The following is a 21,155-nucleotide window of genomic DNA, read 5'->3' as shown; positions in this document are numbered from 1 at the left end:
TTGATCTTATAAGAAGCACTGCCTCCCATTTTACAGATGACTTAGGTTCAAACTCTTTCTAATTGTTTATTTGCTTTTGCTGGCTGACCACATTATTTAACATTGTTAACTGCATCTTGTCCTGGGATTTCCGCCTGTCTTTAACTACTAGATTCAACTTAATCTCTGGCTTCTTCATTAATACTCAGATTCATTTTCTACCCTTCCTGCTAACAAACACGCATCTTTCTTCTTGAAATTCTCTTTTTTTTAGAATTCTACTGACTATTCCTTTCCAGTCTTTTCCCCAGATCTTAAATGGACCTGGAAAGTTTAATTTTTCTCTCCCTAAGCTTCTTTTCCTATGCGCAGCTATAGGGACCATATTTATGTATAGAGCTTTAATTACCAATGCTATCCACATTACTTCCAAATATCTCTCTAGTTACCATTCTTTTTTTCAAGTTTCCTCTTCATCTGTTTTCCATTTCAAATTTAGTCTTATCTACCACTAAATTCCACACTCATAAATTTTTAAAAAAATTAATCTGCTCCTCCAAAAATGCCTCCTCCCTTCATGAATTTCTTATCTGTTAATGGCATTATTCTTTTCATTTGTTTTCCAAGCTCAAAACCTCAGAATTACAAATGACTTTTCTCTATACTTAATTCTGAAAAAATAATCATTAAGTCCTAATGAATTTGTCTTCAGCATCTCTTATGGATGTTTCCTGTTCATTGTTGTTCCCAATGCCCTATTGCAAGTGATGGCTTCTTAAGATACGAATTAGCTTTCCTGAGGACAATGGCCTTCTTCTCTCTCTCTCTAGTCTTCTTCTACTATAATCCTTCTTACATAGCAGTGTCTGAACAACTTTGCTAAAACAAAGATTCAAAAACAAATCATATCTTTCAATGATATTTTCTTATCATCACTCCTTTCATTAACACAGAATGGCTCCCAACTGACTTATATGAAATGCAGAATCATCTTGATGTTTAGGCTTTTCCACAACACAGCTACTTCTTACCTGTTCAACCATTATCTTCCAATAACTCATCAATATAAATATGTCCTGCACTAATCAAGAAAAGCTCTTGATTGTCCCCTTAAAAGATGTTAACACGGATGGAAAAATCCAATCACATCAAGAAAGAGAAGAACTATTGATACTGACTCTGGGTTTATTTGTTTTTTCTTTCATGTGGCTTTTTTTTTTTTTTTGTGAGGGGGGGTTCCTTTTGGTCTGATTTTTCTTGTACAACATTATAAACATGGAAATATATTTAAAAGAATTGCATATATTTAACCTACACTAGATTGCTTGCTTTCTTGGCAAGGGGAAGATAAAGACAGGAGAGAGAAAAATTTAGAACACAAAGTTTTACAAAAATGAATGTTAAAAATTATCTTTGTATGTATTTGGAAAAATAAAACACTACTGAAAAAAAAAATAAATAAAAAGATCATGTTCATTTGTCTGTCTGTATCTTGTCAAAATTCTATCCATCCTTCAAAATGCAACTGAATTCTAGTTCTGCTTTAGTTTTCACTGTTCAAGAAACTTGGTAAATACTTAAGAGCCCCTGAATCATAGTTTTAATTAAGAACACTTTAAGTACCGCAAAACGTTTTATATAGTCTCTCAGTTGATCCTTACAATGATGCATAAAGTACTATTATTGTTCTCATTTTACAGACTAATGTAACTTGCCAGGGTCACAAAATTATTAAGTGACAAGGCAAGACTCAAACTCAGGTCTTCCTAAATCCAATCCCAGTGTTTTATTTACTATTTATCTATAGCTAGGCATAGGCCTATTAGAAAAGATATAGTCAAAGACAAGTTTAAAAGAGCACAAGTTATCAATCTAAACAGTAGATTTGTCTTAAAAATAAATATAGCGGAATTCATTCAATTCAATAAATATTCATTATTAAGAAGTCAAAAATTGGAAAATTGTGCATACTTCGTATGTATTCTTTAGAAACTTACTAAAATAAAATATAATTCTATGGAAAGGCAAGCATACTTAAAAAAAATTTTTTTTAAGATGAAAATAACTCATCTTTGTGAGGAAAAACCCCAATCACTACAAATTATTAAAAATGGATTATTTTATTCATTAAAATTTTATTAAGGGTCTACTATGTATGTGTGTGTGTGTGTATATATATATATATAACATTACTTTGGTGAGTGCTGGAAGACAGAAAAACTTCAGCTCAATGACTAGTTTTTCAAGGGAAGGGTAAGAAAAATATAAAGGTCAATTTGGCTTAAAACCTGAATATTATTAATTTCCTAAATTCACTAAACTATGTTCCGCTGAAAGGGAACATTATATTATTTCAAAATCAAACACAATTGAATGAGATTGAGGGAAAATGATTTTGGAATGTGTTTTGAAAGAGGAGGTTTCAAGTATCAGTATCATTCAAAAACAATCTAACCTTACCTATAGAGTGGCAACATATCAGTTTCTATGCTAATCAAACTAGTTGATGGCAAACAGTTAATTAAATTTTAACAGTATTATTATAAATACAAAGGAAAGAGGTGACTATTGCTCAAAGTGATAGATATGTACCAATAGACTAGTAACGAAAAAAAGTTTATGCTTTTTAAGAATCAAGAGAACTACTAGCTATTTCTGGATCCTGAAATTACCAAATCATTTAATAAACAAAAAGATTTAATACACATTAAAAAAAAAAAAAAAAAAAAAAAAAAACCAACCCTATTCACAACCTATTTTATTATGGAAATAGTGTTTTCAAAACATGCCATAAGAAGTTAAAGGCCGAGATAAGTGATCTTCCAAAAGCAATTTCATGATTTACCAACTCTCTTCAACTACATTTAAAACAAAAACCAATATTTCATAAATAAAGTGAGTAAATAAGTAATTAGCTACATACGGGATATTTGAAAGATGCAGGGTGGCAGATGGTGGGTAGATATTCTGGAAGTTCTTCGACCCAGGCTTCTTAAAACGATGTAAAGGACTATTGCTAAAATCCTTAGTCAAACCTTGGTCTTCTTGGCCCTCACGAGGAAGCTGGACTGACTGATGTTTCGACAGAGTAGCACGAAGCACCTTTCCATAAAGTCTCTGACCACTCAAGTGGTTTATGGCTAGCATCGAGGGAGAAGAAAATCAAATTTGGTATGAGAAGCGTTTGAAGTTATATTCTGTAAAAAGCCATATATTTTTTCTTATGCTCTAATTTAGTCTCCTAAATTTGCCCATGAGTGAGAAAGATGTATATGGCTGAAAGAAGATGTGGCAAAATGCATAATGATCTTGAAAGCATAAAAAAGCCACTTCAAAATTAAGTATAGATTTAACAAGTTTCAGTATTATAAGAATCACTGAAGTTCATCTCATTCAATTTCCTAATAAATATCTGAAATCCCTTCCTAAAATTATCCTCCCACTCATACTCTGAAAACTTCCAAAACAGGGAGGAATTGCTTTTCAAAGAAATTCATTACATTTTAAGGAGAGAAGCACTACAGTGTTATGAAAACAATGCTGGATTTGGAGTCAGAGAACCTGAGATTTGATCCTACCTTTATTACCTGTAGAAACTATAATAAATCACAAATTCTCTGGGTCTCATTTTCCTTATTGGTAAAATGAAAGGATTGTATTAGGTTCCTTGGGGCTCTAAATCTATGATCTGATTTTCTTCCTTTTGCTGAAATGAAGCAAAACTTCCTGAAACTTTTATATTTATATAGGTGCTTGGATCACGCATAAAATTTTTTAATTTAATGATTCTTCCACATAACAACCTAAGCACTATTTCAAGGTGATTTACCCTATCACCAACCCCACTCACTTTCCACTTATCCCCAAACTTCTAAGTCTTCTCTAATAAAAGTTAAATCTCTCTAGTTCCATTAGAATCTATCCAGTCTTCTTACTTGGGCTCCCACTGCCTTCCAGGATGAAGGAGTCAAACTTTATTGCTTCCAGTGAGGATTTATGACCTCCAATCTTGTCATCTGTCACTAGCTATGGAGCTAAATTTTCTTGTATGTGATCTCCCTAATTAGATTGTAAGCTTCTTGAAAGCCAATATTTGGCACATACTAAGCACATAATGCTTTTCATTCACAATTTCATGTTTGCTTCAGATGGGGTCTGACCAGGATAGTATGGTATGATCAACTTCTTTATTAGAATTCTACCTTATCAACATTAAATTTTACTCAAAACAACATTTCCATTAAAACTATAATATTTTTGATTACCAATTTTGTCTCCTAATTTCATGTCATCCATAAATTGATTACCAAGATAACTACAAACACGGCCTTACACTTTTGTGTCTTTTTAGCATCGTTATACTTGCCACAAACTGAATTAATCTGTCTCACATCTATTTTTTTAGGGCTTTGACTGCAGAGTGATGATTTTTAATGTTGAGATAAGTAAAAAATGATGTCCTTTCCCTTATTTACGTTTATATAAGTATTTCATTACCAAGATTGAATAGAATTTAACAAGAGTAACAAAACGCAACTACCTTAAGAATCTTTGTTGTTAAAAATAATTTTGCCTTTAGTGAGAATGTAAAAAGTGAAAAAAAATATTATGTTCCTTTCATAGACGGAATTTCTTCCATGTTAACATTCAGATAAAGAGCTCCCCAGATATAGTTTTTTTTGCACTACTGAGCACATGCAGTTTTAAAGCATCATTGCTATTAAAAACAAGCATTCTCATGTAGTATCACTTTTTACTCTCAAAAACTATTGGTTTCATAAAGAATGCTATATAAATAATTTAGGTGAAACATCTGAATGTTAAAATGGAAGAAAATCTTTCCATAAAAAGAAACCAGTAGATTAGAAGACTGAACTATATATATACTTTTTGTGTCATTACCAAAAAGGAGAATTATTATAAATTAAATTCTGCTGAGTATGAGCAATAATTCTTCTATTAAAATTTTTTTTAAAGGGAAGTAATTTTTTTAATTAATTTTAACTTTTATTAAAAAGATCATCACTCTCAGTAAAAGCCTTAAAAACTACAAAGACAATTTATATGGAGATAGATTAACTCAAATCTCAATGAGTACAATAATAGTATTTAATGGAAGAACATATCTAGAATATGGGAAGAGATATCTTAGGAAGTCCACTCTGGTCATTATCATAGAAAGGACATTAAGAAGGACCTAGGTGATCAAGTTGCGAGACACCTAAACACCAGAAGTGTCAAACTCACAGTAAGCCTGAAAAACTTCTATATGATGCTATAACTCAATTAAAATATAACCGGAAAATATTTAACAAGATAAGTAAATCCATATGTATTCTGAAAGCATCTATTTTTCCCTGAGTTTGACATCAGTGGCCACACTGGACTATATGAGGATCAGCTGAAGGAAATGTGGTTTTTTAGTTTGTAGAAGAAAAGACTTAACAGGGTCCTGACATCTATATGCAAGTAGCTGATAGGCTGGCAGACAGAAAAGTGCTAAACATTTTCCCCAACTGACTGCAGAAGCTAGAGCTGGAAGAAAAAGGCAGAAGCTATAGGGGCATGGCCATGAGCTGGATGCAATAGAAAATTCTTAACAATTCTAACTCCTCCCAAGTGCAAAGAGCTTTCTTTAAACAGAGTCTGATTATCACTTTCCCCAGTGCTGTGGAAGAAAGGCATTTCTGGACAGAATGGATTAAACAAGATGGATTCTAAATCCCTGTAAACATATAATGCCACCAATTAAGATTTATTTAAGACAAAACCAAAAAGTAAAATCTGATGCTATTATTTTTGTACAACGATAATATTAATACTACTGTATTTGAAACCAGCTGTACAATGTAAACAAATGAATACAATTGATTTATTAATACCTAGTTGAGCTTGATTTGCATCTGCCATCTGAACCAAAGCATTTTCTTTCTTATTAAACATAATCTTCACACGCTGTACATCACCATACACTCCTGTGAAAATTTCAAAAATATTAACTTTTCCAGTACATACTGATATAAACTTTAATTTCTTTTGACAAGAATATTTAATTTAAATTTATCTAACTAGTCATCTACAACAGAATTTTAAAATGTCATCCACTTCAATTCTATTTCCAAGAAACTGAAAACTTTAAATAAAATAAAACACTACTATATATGCTAGGTACTAAAAATTACTATAAAAAGTTATAAAACAGTAAATGCTTAACCCTGGCTAAATAAAAATTTTAAAAATTCTACTGTTTCTACTGTACTTTCAAAAACAATAGTATTCTACTATTTCTACTGTAAGTTTTCTTCTTCATGTCAGTAGATTCTCAACAATCTTAGCAGATGCCCTTGAAATTAAAACAAATTCATGCTTACCTTTTTTTTTTTTTAAAGACTGAAGGCCTTAAAAGATAAATTCAGCTTTTCAAACAAGTGAGTGATGATGCTAGTACAAATTTCTCTTTTTAAGTTTTATTATTATAAGTAATAAAAATGAACTTACCAAATAGGATAAAAAGTCCATGTGGTGTGATAGCCTGTTTTTAAGAAAAGGAGGGGGAAAAAAACCAAAAATGCAAGCTTTATTTTTTTCAGTCCCTCAAATGGAAATAAAGAGGTTATTTAAGATCTGCCAAAATTTATGTGAGTGTAAAATAAAACAGCAAAACAATAAGGTAGTCTCCAAAATCCTTCATGCTTACCTAAGCCACTGTTATAATAACAAACTTTCAAGAATCTCATTATTACTGAGAAAATTTTTTCTTGAAACAAATTTTCAATTTTGGAATAATGTAACATGGCTCTAACATACTGCAAAATAAAACCATTTTACAAAATTTCAACTGCATGCAAATTTTAAGTCTAACTGTGAATGAATGGGGGGGAAAGCTCTAACAAACAAGACCCTATTAAATTTCAACAGTTGTTTAGATACTGATTAACAGCTTCTAATAAATGGATATATTTTATGTGAATTTATTTTCAAACACAAAGAATTATTTTGGAACCAAATCTTAAAAGATAAAAACATAGCTTCATCAACTATGATTTATATTCCCATCTGCCTACCCTTATGTTGATTTTATCAAGGTCTGGAGTTGACTATTTAACACATCATCAGAACATGAACTCTTGAAAGGTTCTATTAAAGTAAATATGCTTTGAAATGGTATAGTCTTTAAATCAAAGCCAAAAAACTAGGCTAGCTAAGTTGAGGGGGAAAAAAAACCATATTAGCTTTGACAATGGCTGCTTTTAAAAATAAAAAATTGAAGAATATATTTATATATACACAAGTTATCACACTTCTTGAATTTCTTACATATAATGCTTTTCAACTCACATCAGGATTGAGGTTGCTGACAAGCAGAACAGAATTTCCGGGTACACCAGGAACCCCAGGAATTGCCATTCTTCCAGTGACAGCAGAGGTTGTGATGGTTAAAGGACCAAGAGCTCCAGGAACAGCTGGAACTGAAAGACCTTTACAAAAGTATCAGATACATTTCATTTTTCTAGTTATCAGGAGCAATTAATAGTTTATATAGAAAGAAAGGAAAAAGGGAAGAAGGGAGGGAAGAAGGAAACAAACAAACAAAAAGGTCTTACCAATGTCATCACTTATTCATTTTTTCCCATATAGCTGGGGGCCATGCCTTATGCAGTTACCTCATAGAACAAACATTTCTGTATTTCAGTATATAAATCCCTAACCTGAAGGAGCTAATCATCTGCTCAGGGGAATAGACATGATACCAGAAAAAGGTGGAATGTAACAGAGACATAAGAGAAGAGAACCTTAAAAGTACACTAAAAAATTAAAAGGAGCAAGAGATCACTTTCAGATCTTGCCCAAAGTGGGTTTGTAGGCATCTATACGTGTGCGTAAAGCAGAGAACATTTCCTGAAAGCAGTGGCGCCTTAACTAGCTCTTAAAGTAAAAGGATTTCAACAGATGGAGAGAGATGAGAAGAAGATGTGTTCAAAGCATAGGAGGTATCAGAAAGTAACTTGCTATTGGGTAGACCTAATATTTTCTTCTAAGTGAGAGACACAACTGCCTCAGAGAAAGATTCATTGTATTATGTAGGAGAAAGATATAAAAACTTATCCAGTCTCTTTAATAAACTTAAATAAAAAGAGGATTGCTTACTCCAATAATAAGCTTAAAATTTCCAATCTTGTAATTTAAATCCCAGAATTTTGTTCCTTTGCTTTTTTTTGCCTTAGTATTCACAACGTAAAAAGACTATTTATTAGCACTAAATGCAAAATGCTTTCATTTCAAAATTTCCTTTAATAAATTACTTATTCCCAATTCATAATTTTCTCAAGTATAATTTTCATCAAACCAAACCATCAATTACAACTACTAAAAGATTTACAAAGAATCAACAATACTTTATTTTTATAGGATAAGTTTGCTTAATAAAAATATAAAATCAAAAAATAAAATTCACTCTTCTTTGCTAAAAAGTCTGAATCCCAAGGACCAAACCTCTCATAAATGAAAGGAAAAGGCATGAAAGATATTAAGCAACTTTAACAGTGGTCAGGAAATGAAGGGCTGTGTGTCTGAAATGATTTAAAGATTGTACCTTTCAATAGCTGTACAAAAAGCCCAATGATAGAAATAACTTTAGATTTGGCCACACTATAGAAAAACTCTATTTAACTATTTAAAGAAAGAACAAATATCACAACTGTTGAGAAATAACAGCAACTTAAGAAACGTGTAGAACACCATACACTTCACCTAGTTAAGATTAAAGATCATCAATCCTAACATAAGGCAACCTATTAGCATCATTTTTAAGCACATGGGGAGAAAGGAGGAGAAGTGAATTAACTTCATTTCTCCTAAAATTGGGACTTCTAATATATGATATTTGGGAAGTATAAAACAAGTATTAAGTGACCAAGAAATCTCTCTCACCAAATGATAATGACTAGAGGGGAAAATATTCCCTCAAAAAAGTGTTAAGCACTTGTACATTTCTTTCCAAATCTACCAAAAGAAACAGTTTTCCAATGCTATAATTCTTACAGAACTATTATATAAACATTCATAGAAACTACAGTCAATAGTCAATCCTTATCTGTGCTAATCTGATCTTTTCCTAAAGCTGATTTATCAGCTCCTACCACCCAGAATCTGAATGAAAGGTCCTGGAAACTGCTGGAAGACAACAATGAAGCAAGAAGAACTCTAGTTTCAAACTATGTGTGGGCAGAAACAAGTTAAATACAATGATTATAAATAGCAAATGTGAATACATACAATAAGGTTAACTGCAGCATATTTCCCATAACTTAATTTGTACACCTATCTTTATATTGATATGAATTCAAGAATAAAGTTACCTGTAGCTTGAGGAAATCCAATGGCTGGGGCAAATCCAGCAGCCCCTGCATACGGTGAGGAAATTATACCGGGTGCACCTAATGGAAGAAAACAACAAAATCAAATATAATACCTTCAACAAATGAATCTACTGGCAAAAATATTATAAAACAATGCCAATCTACTGTTCTGTCATTTGTTACATATCTAGTTCCTCAACTTATAAACACAATTTATGAAGAATCTGCTCAAATAAGTGGCTGCTATTACTAAAGGCATTGCTATAGTTAAAGCCTTTCTAATGGAGCTAACCAACTTAACTGCCAGGTGGAGAAAACTGTATGATTTGTGTCAGAGTCATTACTATTTTAATTCAGCTAAATTTATACTTTATTTGGAAAGACAGACTAAGTAAGAGGAAATAATAAAAGCAATATATACATATATATAAAACTATTTACTGAATGCCAAAGGAGAGGAACGATCCAGATGTTACATGAGTTAAAAGAGAGGGAATTTTGATAGTTAGCAATGGCTTAATAAAAGAGTTAAAGAAAAGGATGGAGGAAAGGGGGAGTATTGGAAAGGAGAAATATTATAAAGATATGAAGCTATAAATATAAAATTGTCTGTGGCAACTTTATTTCTGTGAACCATACAATTATTTAAAGAAAAGTTTTTAACACCTGGACAATATTTTAAAAAGAACCGCGCCTTTATCAATATAGATCAAAAATAATTTCCCCCAAACTTCCATAAAAATACAACACATCACAAAATTAGAAATATTTTTCTCTTGAATAGGAAAAAAAAAACAAAGATATAGATGCCAAGGATCTGGGTCTTTCTGTTATTTATCTGCAAAAAAGGCTGACGGGTGGCACAGTGAAGACAATAAATACTAACAATGGCATTAGAGAGACTTGAACTTTCTCAGATACTAAAGTAGCTGTGTAACCTTGGGCAAGTCATTTAACTTCTCTTGGATTCAGTTTTGTCGTCTTTAAATGGGGTATTAATAATAACACCTACTTCGTAGAGTTATGACCATCAAATGAGAGGATATTCTTAAAGCAAGATATATTAACTATTATTGTTCTTATTTAAACCAAAACAACGAGAACTCCAAACTAAGGCAATTGTCTTGATTTATTTTCTTCTTTTTAGGATGTAAGATTTCTTTAAAAAGAAATTATATCCATAAAAATGCAGATGAAACAAATTTTCAAATAAAAGTAATACTAATAAAGCAAAAATTTTAAGTTTAAAAGATACCTACGACCCTTCCCAGTATATTAGTGAATAAATAACAAACTGATTGATGGCTTTTCCCCCTTAATTGTTTTTTTGAAACCTTCATGGACCATATCTCCGAATCACTCTAACAATTAATTTCTTTAAAGAAAAGGAAACATCTTTCCCAAATATGACATGCTAGCTTCTAATCTGCTTCATTTCTTCCCCCACCCCACCCCCCAACCCCCGATCCATGATTTCACACGTGAAAAGAAGTCTCATGCATGAGATTCCTTCTAGTAATACAATTTAATACTTTCCTATAATCTAATATTTGATAAGTTGCCATAGTTCAAGTCAATCAAATGAATTGACCAATTTCAAATAACTAGCATGAGACAGGAGCTGAAATGAAGTCCTTCTAGAGTCTGATCTTTATGTGTTTTAATATGCTACCTGCTATGGGACCTTTAAATGAGTCTTTAAAACAATTTTAGGAATGCTAGGCTCAATGAGCAAAGCAGAAAACACAGGATGATGGCAAAGAATACCTATAAGGAGAATAGAAGGCATGACAGGCATCTTATGGTATACCACTAGAATCCTGGGCACTTTGGTTAGAACAATCATCAAGTGAGCAAGAATTCACAAGAAATGATAGCAGCTACATTCAAAGATCTCTTTTATACTATAATTAGGTCTCTTTAAAATCACAATTTTTGTTCTTCAGTCATTTTAATTATGTACAACTCTTATTGACTCTAGTTGGGTGGTTTTGTTTTGTTCTGTTTTGTTTTTTAGCAAAGATACTGGAACAGTTTACTATTTTCTTCTCCAGTTCATGTTACAGATAAGAAAACTGAGGCAGACAGGGTTAAGTGACTTGTTAAGTCATGCAGCTAGAAAAATATCTGAAGCCAAATTTGAACCTAGGAAAATGAGTCTTTCTGATATAGGTCTGGCACTCTATCCACTGCACCTATTTGTAGTTTGGGGTTTCTTTCTAACCCCATTCTCTAAAAAAAAAAGATACTTCAAACTTTTTATCTTACCAGTGCCTTCTTTTCAGAGCACTTAACCCTAAAGAATGACACTGATTCAATTTGGAATTACGCCCAAAAAGTTATCAAACTGTGTATACCCTTTGATCCAGCAGTGCTACTACTGGGTTTATATCCCAAAGAAATACTAAAGAGGGGAAAGGGACCTGTGTGTGACAAAATGTTTGTAGCAGGTCTTTTCGTAGTGGCTAGAAACTGGAAGATGAATGGATGCCCATCAATTGGAGAATGGTTGGGTAAATTATGGTATATGAAGGTTATGGAATATTATTGCTCTGTAAGAAATGACCAGCAGGATGAATTCAGAAAGGCTTGGAGAGACTTGCATCAACTGATGCTGAGTGAAATGAGCAGAACCAGAAGATCACTATACACTTCAACAACAATACTGTATGAAGATGTATTCTGATGGAAGTGGATATCTTCAACATAAAGAAGATCCAACTCACTTCCAGCTGATCAATGTTGGACAGAAACAACTACACCCAGAGAAGGAACACTGGGAATTGAATGTAAACTGTTAGCACTACTGTCTATCTACCCAGGTTACTTATACCTTCGGAATCCAATACTTAACGTGCAACAAGAAAATTGGATTTACACACATATATTGTATCTAGGTTATACTGTAACACATGTAAAATGTATGGGATTGCCTGTCATCTAGGGGAGAGAGTAGAGGGAGGGAGAGGAAAATTTGGAAAAATGAATACAAGGGTTAATGTTATTAAAAAATTACTCATGCATATATACTGTCAAAAATTTTATAATTATAAAATTAATTTTTTAAAAATGACACTGATTTTGTTTAACAATAAAAAACCTACCTTAAATCTACTTGTCAAAGATTAAGAATTTATTCAGATTTCTAAAAATGCAAGACAACTAAGAACAATAAGTGGCAATCACTTGATCTTTAACAAATATGTGATATCACTGGTGAATCCTTCCTCCAGAATATTTAGCATCCTAAAGATCAACAACTGAATTTGAAATGTGAAAATAAGATATATATGAACCATAAAACTTAGAATTTCAAAAATTTTAAATTATAATTATTTTCCATGTGGAATAGAAATGAAAAATTTCTATATTAAAAAAGTATTATACATATGGAAGAAGGAAGTCATTTAGTGCTTTCACATACTTTAAGATTTGGTCTAGATTCACTTGCTAAGAAATCAATTAGCCAGAAAGTTTGTATGCTGATTAAAATATATCCTAGACAGAAATCCCTTCTGAGACAGAAATGACTAAAAACTATGTCTATTATTCATGAAGGCTGTTAAATATACATTTCTCCCTAATTACATAGTCTCTTTTAAATAATTAATTCCCTAAATGAAAATTATTGCATCTAGATATTTATAATACAGCAAAAATGTAAGTTTAAGTAGGAAGTAAAGATTTCATAAAATATAGCAACAAAATTAGCCCAAATATTAATAGCTAATAAATACATGATTTTAAATTTATATTAATACTTCATAGCTTTTAAAGTGTTTTAAAGTGTGTGTGTGTGTGTGTGTGTGTGTGTGTGTGTGTGTGTGTGTATCTATTTTACACTATTTTATAACAGCCACTGTGAAATATATTAGTAGGAAGGGAAAGAAATTCCTTCTCTTTTAAAAATAATGTTTATATGGGGAACCATAAGAACTGAAGCCTTAATCTTCCCAGAAGAGCAATGTTGATCTCACTGAGCAATGAGAAGGGCAGGGAGTTATAAAAGGTGGTAGCTTAAGCATGTTTTTTTTCCACTTTCTTTTTTTTTTTTTTTGGGGGGGGGGGGGGAGAGACTTCTTGTACAAAATGACTAATTTTGATAATTATCAAATAATATAATTAAGACTAATATTGACCAGTGCCATAAAAATAGTCCCCCACAGAAGAATAGCTAAGACAGACCAGACACTCCCCCAACTTGAAACCTTTTTCTAATCACACAGACTGATGATCCCCCTTTACTTTTATCTATTCAGAAGAAAGAGTTCAGAGTCCAGTTCCCATTCATCGCACCTATTTGTCAGGAACTATATGAGACTGGAGATGGAGATACAAATACAAAGAATAAAAGAGTTCCTACTCACAAGTACTGACATGTTTAAATTTTTAACACAATTTTAAAGTCCTGGTAAGGTGCTTGACTCACACTTGACTCACATAACGACTTCTAGTGCCTTTGCCATCCCAATTTTCATGGAGATGGAGACAAAACATGAAAATACTTCCTGGAAAAATTGCATTTTCTAAGATCCTTCCATATCCTGGGTTTCAATTCCTACTACTCTGGCCAATGGAACCTTCTAAGGAATAGGTACAAGAGAGAATTTTCCTGTTGGGCCTATTGCCAGTATAATTGCAAATCCAGAATCAGTGCAACTAAATGCCTGAGGGTAGGTTATTTTGTTTTATAAACTGAAGCAAATAGGAAGAGACTGGAAATAAGAGGCCAACTATTATATGTAAATTTTGACATAAGAGGAAATAAGATAGTGCTTAGAGGATTGGCTGTGGGGTCAAGTGGGTTTAGTCTCACTTCTGACACTACCTAGCTATGGAACCATGTGCATTGAATGACTCAGGCAATTCCTGAGTTTATGTTTATTCTGAGTTTCCATGTTGGGAATAACCCAAAATGATAAAATCAGAGACTTAGACCAAATTTTGGCACACATGATTTAAGTATAATTGTCTACTTAAGAAACAGGAAACAATATTTCATTCCAGGAAAGAATATTCCATTCTAGGAGCTTGCTACCAGACGAACAGAATTATGAGAAGGTGGTTTGTAAATTTTTGATGCTTTATGAGCTGATATATTTACTTTGTGTATAACTGTATTTATTAACTTTTTATTTATATTGTATATGTATTTTCTGTTTCCTGAATTTGAACACAAACTCCTTGTAAGGATTTGTCCTTGTATTCACAGTTCTCAGTATAAGAGACTGGCATATAATATGCTCTTAAAAACTTTCTGGCTTCTGAGGTACCATCTCACACCTATCAGATCAGCTAATATGACCACCCCCCCAAAAAAAAAAGAAAAAGAAAGAATATGCTAAATTTTGGACTTGTGGGAAAACTGGGACACTAATGTACTGCTGGTGAAGTTGTGAACTGATCCAACCACTCTGGAAAGCAATCTAGAACCTATGCCCAAAGTCCTATAAAAATGAACACATTTTTTGATCCAAGAATCTAAAAAGGGGAGGGTGGGGTAGGAAGAAAAGGATCTATTTGTATAAAAATATTTATAGCAGATTTTTTGTGGTGGCTAGGAATTGGAAATCAAAATGGGGAATGGCTAAGCAGGTTGTGTTGTGGATGGAATATTATTGTGCTATAAGAAATGACAAGCAGATGGATTTCAGGAAAATTAAAAGATTTACATGAACTGAGGCAAAGTGAAGTGAACAAAATCAGGAGAATGTTGTATATATTAATAATAATATTGTACAATAAAGAACTGTTTTATCTCTATTTTCAGCAATACAATGATCCAAGACAATCCCAAAGGCCTAATGATAAAGCATATCTGTTTCCACAGAAAGAACTAATGTTGTCTGAATATGGACTAAAACATGCTAGTTTTCTCACTCTCCCATTTTTTTTTTTTTTTTTTTTTTTTTTTAGTTTTCTTGAACAAAATGGCTAATATGGAAATGTTTTATATGACTGCACATGTATAAAACCTGCATCTAATTGTTTATGATCTCAGGGATGGGAGAAAAGGGATGTAAGAAGAAAGGAAGGTAAAAAAAATTTGGGACTCAAAACTTTAAAAAATACATATTTTTTAAAAATGTTATAAGCAAAAAAGTGAGGCACAGGAACCAGGCGATTGAATGTTAAACAAAGAACTCAGATCTAAGTCTTGCATTTCACAAATGAGGAAAGTGAAGTATAATTAAATGATTTTTGCATGGTCACAAGGAAAATAAGTGGCAGAACTGGCATTTGGAACTAAGTTCCCCAAGTTCAGGATTTTCATAGAGATAATTGAAATTAGAGAGCAAATGAGAACAAGAGGACCCATGACAGAGAGCTGGGATATACCAACATATAGGTGATAGAATATGACTTCCTGAAAGGGGGATTTAGAAATGAAATTGTACTAAAAAAGATAATTTTGTGTGTGTGTGTGTGTGTGTGTGTGTGTGTGTGTGTAAAAACAAATTTCCACATGGATTTGAACATCAGAGGGGGAAATGGATACTTCACTCTCTCAATACTGTTATTCCACAGATTTATATTCCATTGCAAATCTAGAAATTCAGAGCTGAAACTGACAGAGTGAACCTGAGATCAACCCTCATGGGATACCAATAGATTCTCCAATGAAATAGCACAAACAATATTCTTTCTAAAAACGAGAAGTTTTTCTCTACATCTAGAGCCACCAAGACTGTGAACTCATTAAGAACTAAGATATTTGCTTTTAGGTGTTTTAACTTAGCACAATGTCTGGCACATAGTAGGCATATAGTAGACACTTAGAAATGTTTATTGACTCAATGACTAAATAACCTTCTAGGTCACTACCTATCACACCATGCTGTTTCTGGGCAATAATAAAACCCTGAAAAATACAAATTGATGATAGTCCCCAAGACAGAAATGAACTAGCCTTGAAAACCCTTTAAATAAAATAAACAGTATCTTTAATATTTGAAGCGAGAAAGGGACTGGTTCTGAGATGGTTTCTAGGAAAACAGGTTAATGAAAATTTTATTTTTCCTCAACAAAGTTGTTATCAGAAGAGATATGGAAACTAAGATTTAAATAGAGGAAAAAAAATAGGCAAAGACTTTAACTCACAGAAAAATAGATGAGGGGAGAGATATTACTGAAAGTCTACTAAATCATTACATCATATAGCTAATTCTTCTTCACCATGTGAGAAGGTACAAAGAAAGTCAAAGATATCATAGCAGAGACTTTTTTAACTGATCAGAAATAATAAAAAGGCTCTTTCCCGGATATTCCCAAGCAGGTCAACCAGTTTCTATTGATTGAACAGACTGCTTATTATTCTGTGGGCACAGTGAAGAGAAGATTCTACAATCATAATCACTCAAGATGCTCACATGATAAGAAATGAGCAAATACCATCAGAGGGAAGCAGGTTCTTATCACCCATCTCATATTGAGGTATCACTGAATATCTGTCTGTCTGTCTCATGAGTTTACTATCTCCATATACAATTTAATTATATCAAGTACAATGCACATAAGACGTGACAATATTGTATAGGAGCAAAATGAAAAACACTGATTCTGAGGATCTTATATTCTATCTCATTTCAACATTACATTATTACAAAAAGAAAAGTACTACAGATGTCCTCATTTTACAGATAGGGAAATACTCTTGGAAAGATTAAATGACTCACAGGAGTAAATGCCATAGGTGGGATTTGCACCCAAGTGTTTATTCACCTCAAAGCTGGGAGATTAATCAAATCTCAAAAATAACTATCTAGATAGTGCTATGCTTTTGAAGGAGGAAAATATCACTGTGGACTGGTAAGGATTTGAACAAAAAATATCTTCACTTTGAGGTGAAATGTAATACAGTGAAATGAGTACTGGACATGTTTGGAATCAAAAGATATAGATTAATATCTATAATCTGCCACTTACTGTGTGACTGTGTACAATCCATTGCCCCTCTGAGATTTGAACTCCTTATCTCTAAAATGAGGACAATAGGCCAGATGATTTCTATGTTTCTTTCCAAATCTAAAATTTTGTGATTCTGTAATTCTAATTCATGTTTCACTATAGCCTCTTTGTAGACTATGTAGACTTTATAATTTTACAGTTCAAATTTTCTAATCAAGTCTAAAGCTTCTTGAATCTATTAAAATGACTAAGTTATCAAGAAACATGCTATATGCTCTAAGAGTATCCCACAGGAATGGATAAAGATGAAACTCATGCCTGTCACATTTAGCACATATTTACCACAGAGAAAAAAAGAATGCCCTCCTACCTACTGAGGAACAGCAAATTTTTTGTGATATTTTAATGTTACTAAAATGCAAAATATCATCTAAAATAAATGTTTATTCTCCCACCATTTCAAAGTCACACACACCATGAACACCACCACCACCACCTCCTCCTCCTCCTTATGGCAACTAATTGAATAAAAGTGAAGGAAATCTTAAAACTGAGAAATGACAATACATGAAAAAGCAATTTGTATCTTCCTACATTAAAGAAAGTCACAAATTGCTTTTTATTTTTAGAAGCACAAATAAGCAAACAAAAAGACCCTAAATATCACAATAGCAAACATTTCAAATTATAACTTTTCCCAGAGAGATGGTACAATATCATAAGACATACAGTCTCAGAAAAATGGAAAGTGAAAGTCACCAGAAAGACAATAAATAGACAAGGACTCAGTGGTTCTAAGCAGGCTGTAACATATTACAATCATAAAGCAGAAACAAAATAGAGAATGTCATCACAGAAGTAGGAAAGAAAAAGATTATGAGCAAGACAATAATAATGAGGGATAGCACTCTACTTGTAAACTCATATCAAGAATAGTGGAAAGTGATGCCAAATAAACAGGATAGACCTTCTTTGACAAACTCATAAAACATGGACAATTACTTTTCAATAAAGGCAGGGAGACAGACATGGATGTATTGGCATCTGCACTAATGGAAATACCCTGGTGGAAAATGTCAAGCACACAGGAGTGTCTTAAGACATACTAAAATGGACTCATAAATTGGAAAACCTATGTTTGAACTCAGGCTCTGCTACTTAAAATATGTGCTTAATACTGGGTGACATTTCATGTTTTTACTTTGAACACAAGTTACCTTGTTGATAAAAAGAGGGATTTCAACCACATGATCTTTAATGGATTCAACCTATGATTCTATAGGTTTCTTTAAATACAGTCCAAAACAAAATATCAATATTTAATGATCATCTATGGTCATCAAATTGCAACTCTTTGCCTTTCATTACTATAATCAACCCAAAATTGGTTCACAAAAATGAGTCATTCTCTACCACTTTATAAACCTTATCCACAAGCACTTAATTGTATTGTCATGTACCATGAAAACAGTCAAGTAATAATTGGGGAAAAAATTATTACTACATATAAGATAAGCATAATATAAAACTTGTTTTCCTTAAATTTTTGTTTCAGATTTTATTAATATGACAGTAATACAGAAAGTTTATTTTACAGAATTGTGAATAGATAACTTATCTTCAATCAGAATATCATAAGAAGCAATACTCCTCTGGTGAATTATGGATCTTTTAAACTATACTTTGTAATGACTGGACATAATACAGAAATTGCCAAAAAATACTAAGACACACATCACATTTAAATTTATTAATAAGGTTCTATCACAACAGTTAAAAATCTTAGACATATACTTGTGATACAAATGTTGGTTCATGAATATGGGTAATATGAATATTAGATACTGATCTGCAATCCCATTTTCTATCACCATTTGTTACAGAAGTAGCTATCCTAAGTGAATTTACTCTAGTAAATGAGATCCATAAAATAGGTATTGATGGCAAAAAAAAAAAAAAAAGTATTCAAATAAAACAAAAATTTTAAAAATTTAATAAGCAAAAGGCATCACTATGCTAGATTTTACTTTAAACAAAAGCCTTTATTTCAAGATGATGCTTGAAAAAAAAATCAAAAATTATTTAAACAGGAAAATCAAATTAATTCATCTAAAAACCCCAACTATACTCAGAAATATCAATTCCAGAGATTAGTAGGAGGACAATATGGTTTTTCCCTTTACTTTTAGATGTTTTAATGAATCCAGTTTGAACAATATGAAAGAAAAGATTTCAGATAATCATTCTCAAAAAGATCAGTAATATTTTTCTCATCTAATTTCTTTTTTTTAAATTTCAAATTGACAGGAAGACCACTGGGTAAAGAAAACTATCAATCCAGTATTACAGTATGCAACTCTCTTATGATTCAGCAAAGAATTACTTACCAAAAGCAGCAGCCATAGTAGGATCAATGGATGGCTGGCCATCACCAGAAGGAAGGTCAAGGCGAGTGAAATCTCTGCTTTTGTCATTATTATACTTCACATTAAGGCTGGTTAACTTGGAGAAATCAATTCGCAGAGTGCAGCATGCATTATAGATATTCTGGCCATCCAGAGCCTAAAGGATTTGAAGAAAAGGTACTGATTTGAGGGGTAGCATTACAAAATTAATATGTCAACCTGTTTGTTTGTTTTTTTTTTTAATGTGGATTTCATTTACTTGCTGTAAGCCACCATTCAACTACTGTGAGGCTCAATTTCTTCATCTATTAATCAAATATTACAAGTCCTCTCCTTTCTTGAAAGGAAGTATTACATATTATACAGAGCTCCAGATCTGGTGTGAGAAATTTTGTGTTCAAAGCCTATTCAGAGATAAAAACACTTTCATCCTTAATTTCAATGATGCTCATTAAATAAAGTTCAAATTATATTATTCTGCCACAGAATCTTCTTGTCTCAAAGAATCTTTAAAATACTTTGGATAATGGGGGAATCTTAAAATATGAGAAAAGGCTACTTTTTTTCTCCCTCTGATTTTCTGTAGCTTAAAGACCCCTTCAAATACAGCTCCATACCACTTGATTTAGCTATTAACAAGACTTCCTAAAGGAAAATTAATAGGATTCAGAACTAGAAGAAGCCTTAGAAAAAAATGCAATTACATGATGTAAAAGATAGGGTTAATAGGCCTGGAGTTTGAAGACTCAAGTTCAAATCTGGTTCAGATTTGTCTGAGTGTTAAGACACGTATTAGCAATATGACTGGGGAAGTCATTTAACCTCTTTATCTACCTCAGTTTCACTCTTTCTTTTTTTTTTGCTGAGACAATTGGGGATAAATGACTTGCCCAGCTAGGAAGTATTAAGTGTCTGAGACCAAATTTGAATTCAGGTCCTTCTAACTTCAGGACTGGTTTTCTATCCACTGCGCCACCTAGCTGCCCCACTACCTCAGTTTCTTTAGCTGAAAAATGATAACAGCAGCACCTACTTCCCAGAGTTGTTATAAGGAACAAATAAGATAATATTTTTCAAGTGCTTACACATAATAGAAGCTTAGTAAATGCTTGTATCTTTCTTTCCTTTTTTAGAATTTAATCTAAGCCCTTCATTTTACTGAGACAGAAATAGGCCCAACAACTTGGAAAAGATCATTAAATATTAAATAGCAGAGCTAGATTTCGGATTCAAACTTTCTGATTTTAAACAAGCAGTCTTTCAATTATGTAACATGCCATTTTATAATTAAGTTGATTACATACAATCCTTTTTTGGAAGGATGTTATGTTGTATTAAAATACAAATCATTAATGTTGTTGAATTTTTAATCTGTGATATACTTGTAACTTAGGTAATACCAGGGTTGAATATAAACATTTCTATAATAATTCAGGAAACATCCTGAAATAAAACTATTTTGAAAATATATTAAGATTAAAAAAGGCATACTACCCACTAAGCA

At 32.3% G+C, this 21,155-nt stretch overlaps 1 protein-coding gene across 8 annotated transcripts in view; it reads right to left on the bottom strand.

The window, feature by feature from the left end:
* Window positions 1-21,155, bottom strand: part of PTBP3 (polypyrimidine tract binding protein 3) — a 113,048-nt gene that overhangs the window by 6,796 nt on the left and 85,097 nt on the right. For all 8 annotated transcript variants that reach the window (XM_074280867.1, XM_074280871.1, XM_074280868.1 and 5 more), the window contains 6 exons: window positions 19,634-19,808; window positions 9,339-9,416; window positions 7,318-7,457; window positions 6,478-6,511; window positions 5,862-5,954; window positions 2,903-3,119 (listed from right to left, as the gene is read on the bottom strand). In XM_074280867.1, coding sequence (XP_074136968.1) covers window positions 2,903-3,119; window positions 5,862-5,954; window positions 6,478-6,511; window positions 7,318-7,457; window positions 9,339-9,416; window positions 19,634-19,808 — 737 coding nt within the window. The remainder of the gene's footprint in view (window positions 1-2,902; window positions 3,120-5,861; window positions 5,955-6,477; window positions 6,512-7,317; window positions 7,458-9,338; window positions 9,417-19,633; window positions 19,809-21,155) is intronic.

Source organism: Sminthopsis crassicaudata, chromosome 1 (assembly GCF_048593235.1).
Source record: "Sminthopsis crassicaudata isolate SCR6 chromosome 1, ASM4859323v1, whole genome shotgun sequence".
Taxonomy (NCBI): Eukaryota; Metazoa; Chordata; class Mammalia; order Dasyuromorphia; family Dasyuridae; genus Sminthopsis; species Sminthopsis crassicaudata.
The sequence above is the reverse complement of the archived record's forward strand: the minus strand, read 5'-3'. Positions and strand labels throughout refer to the sequence as shown.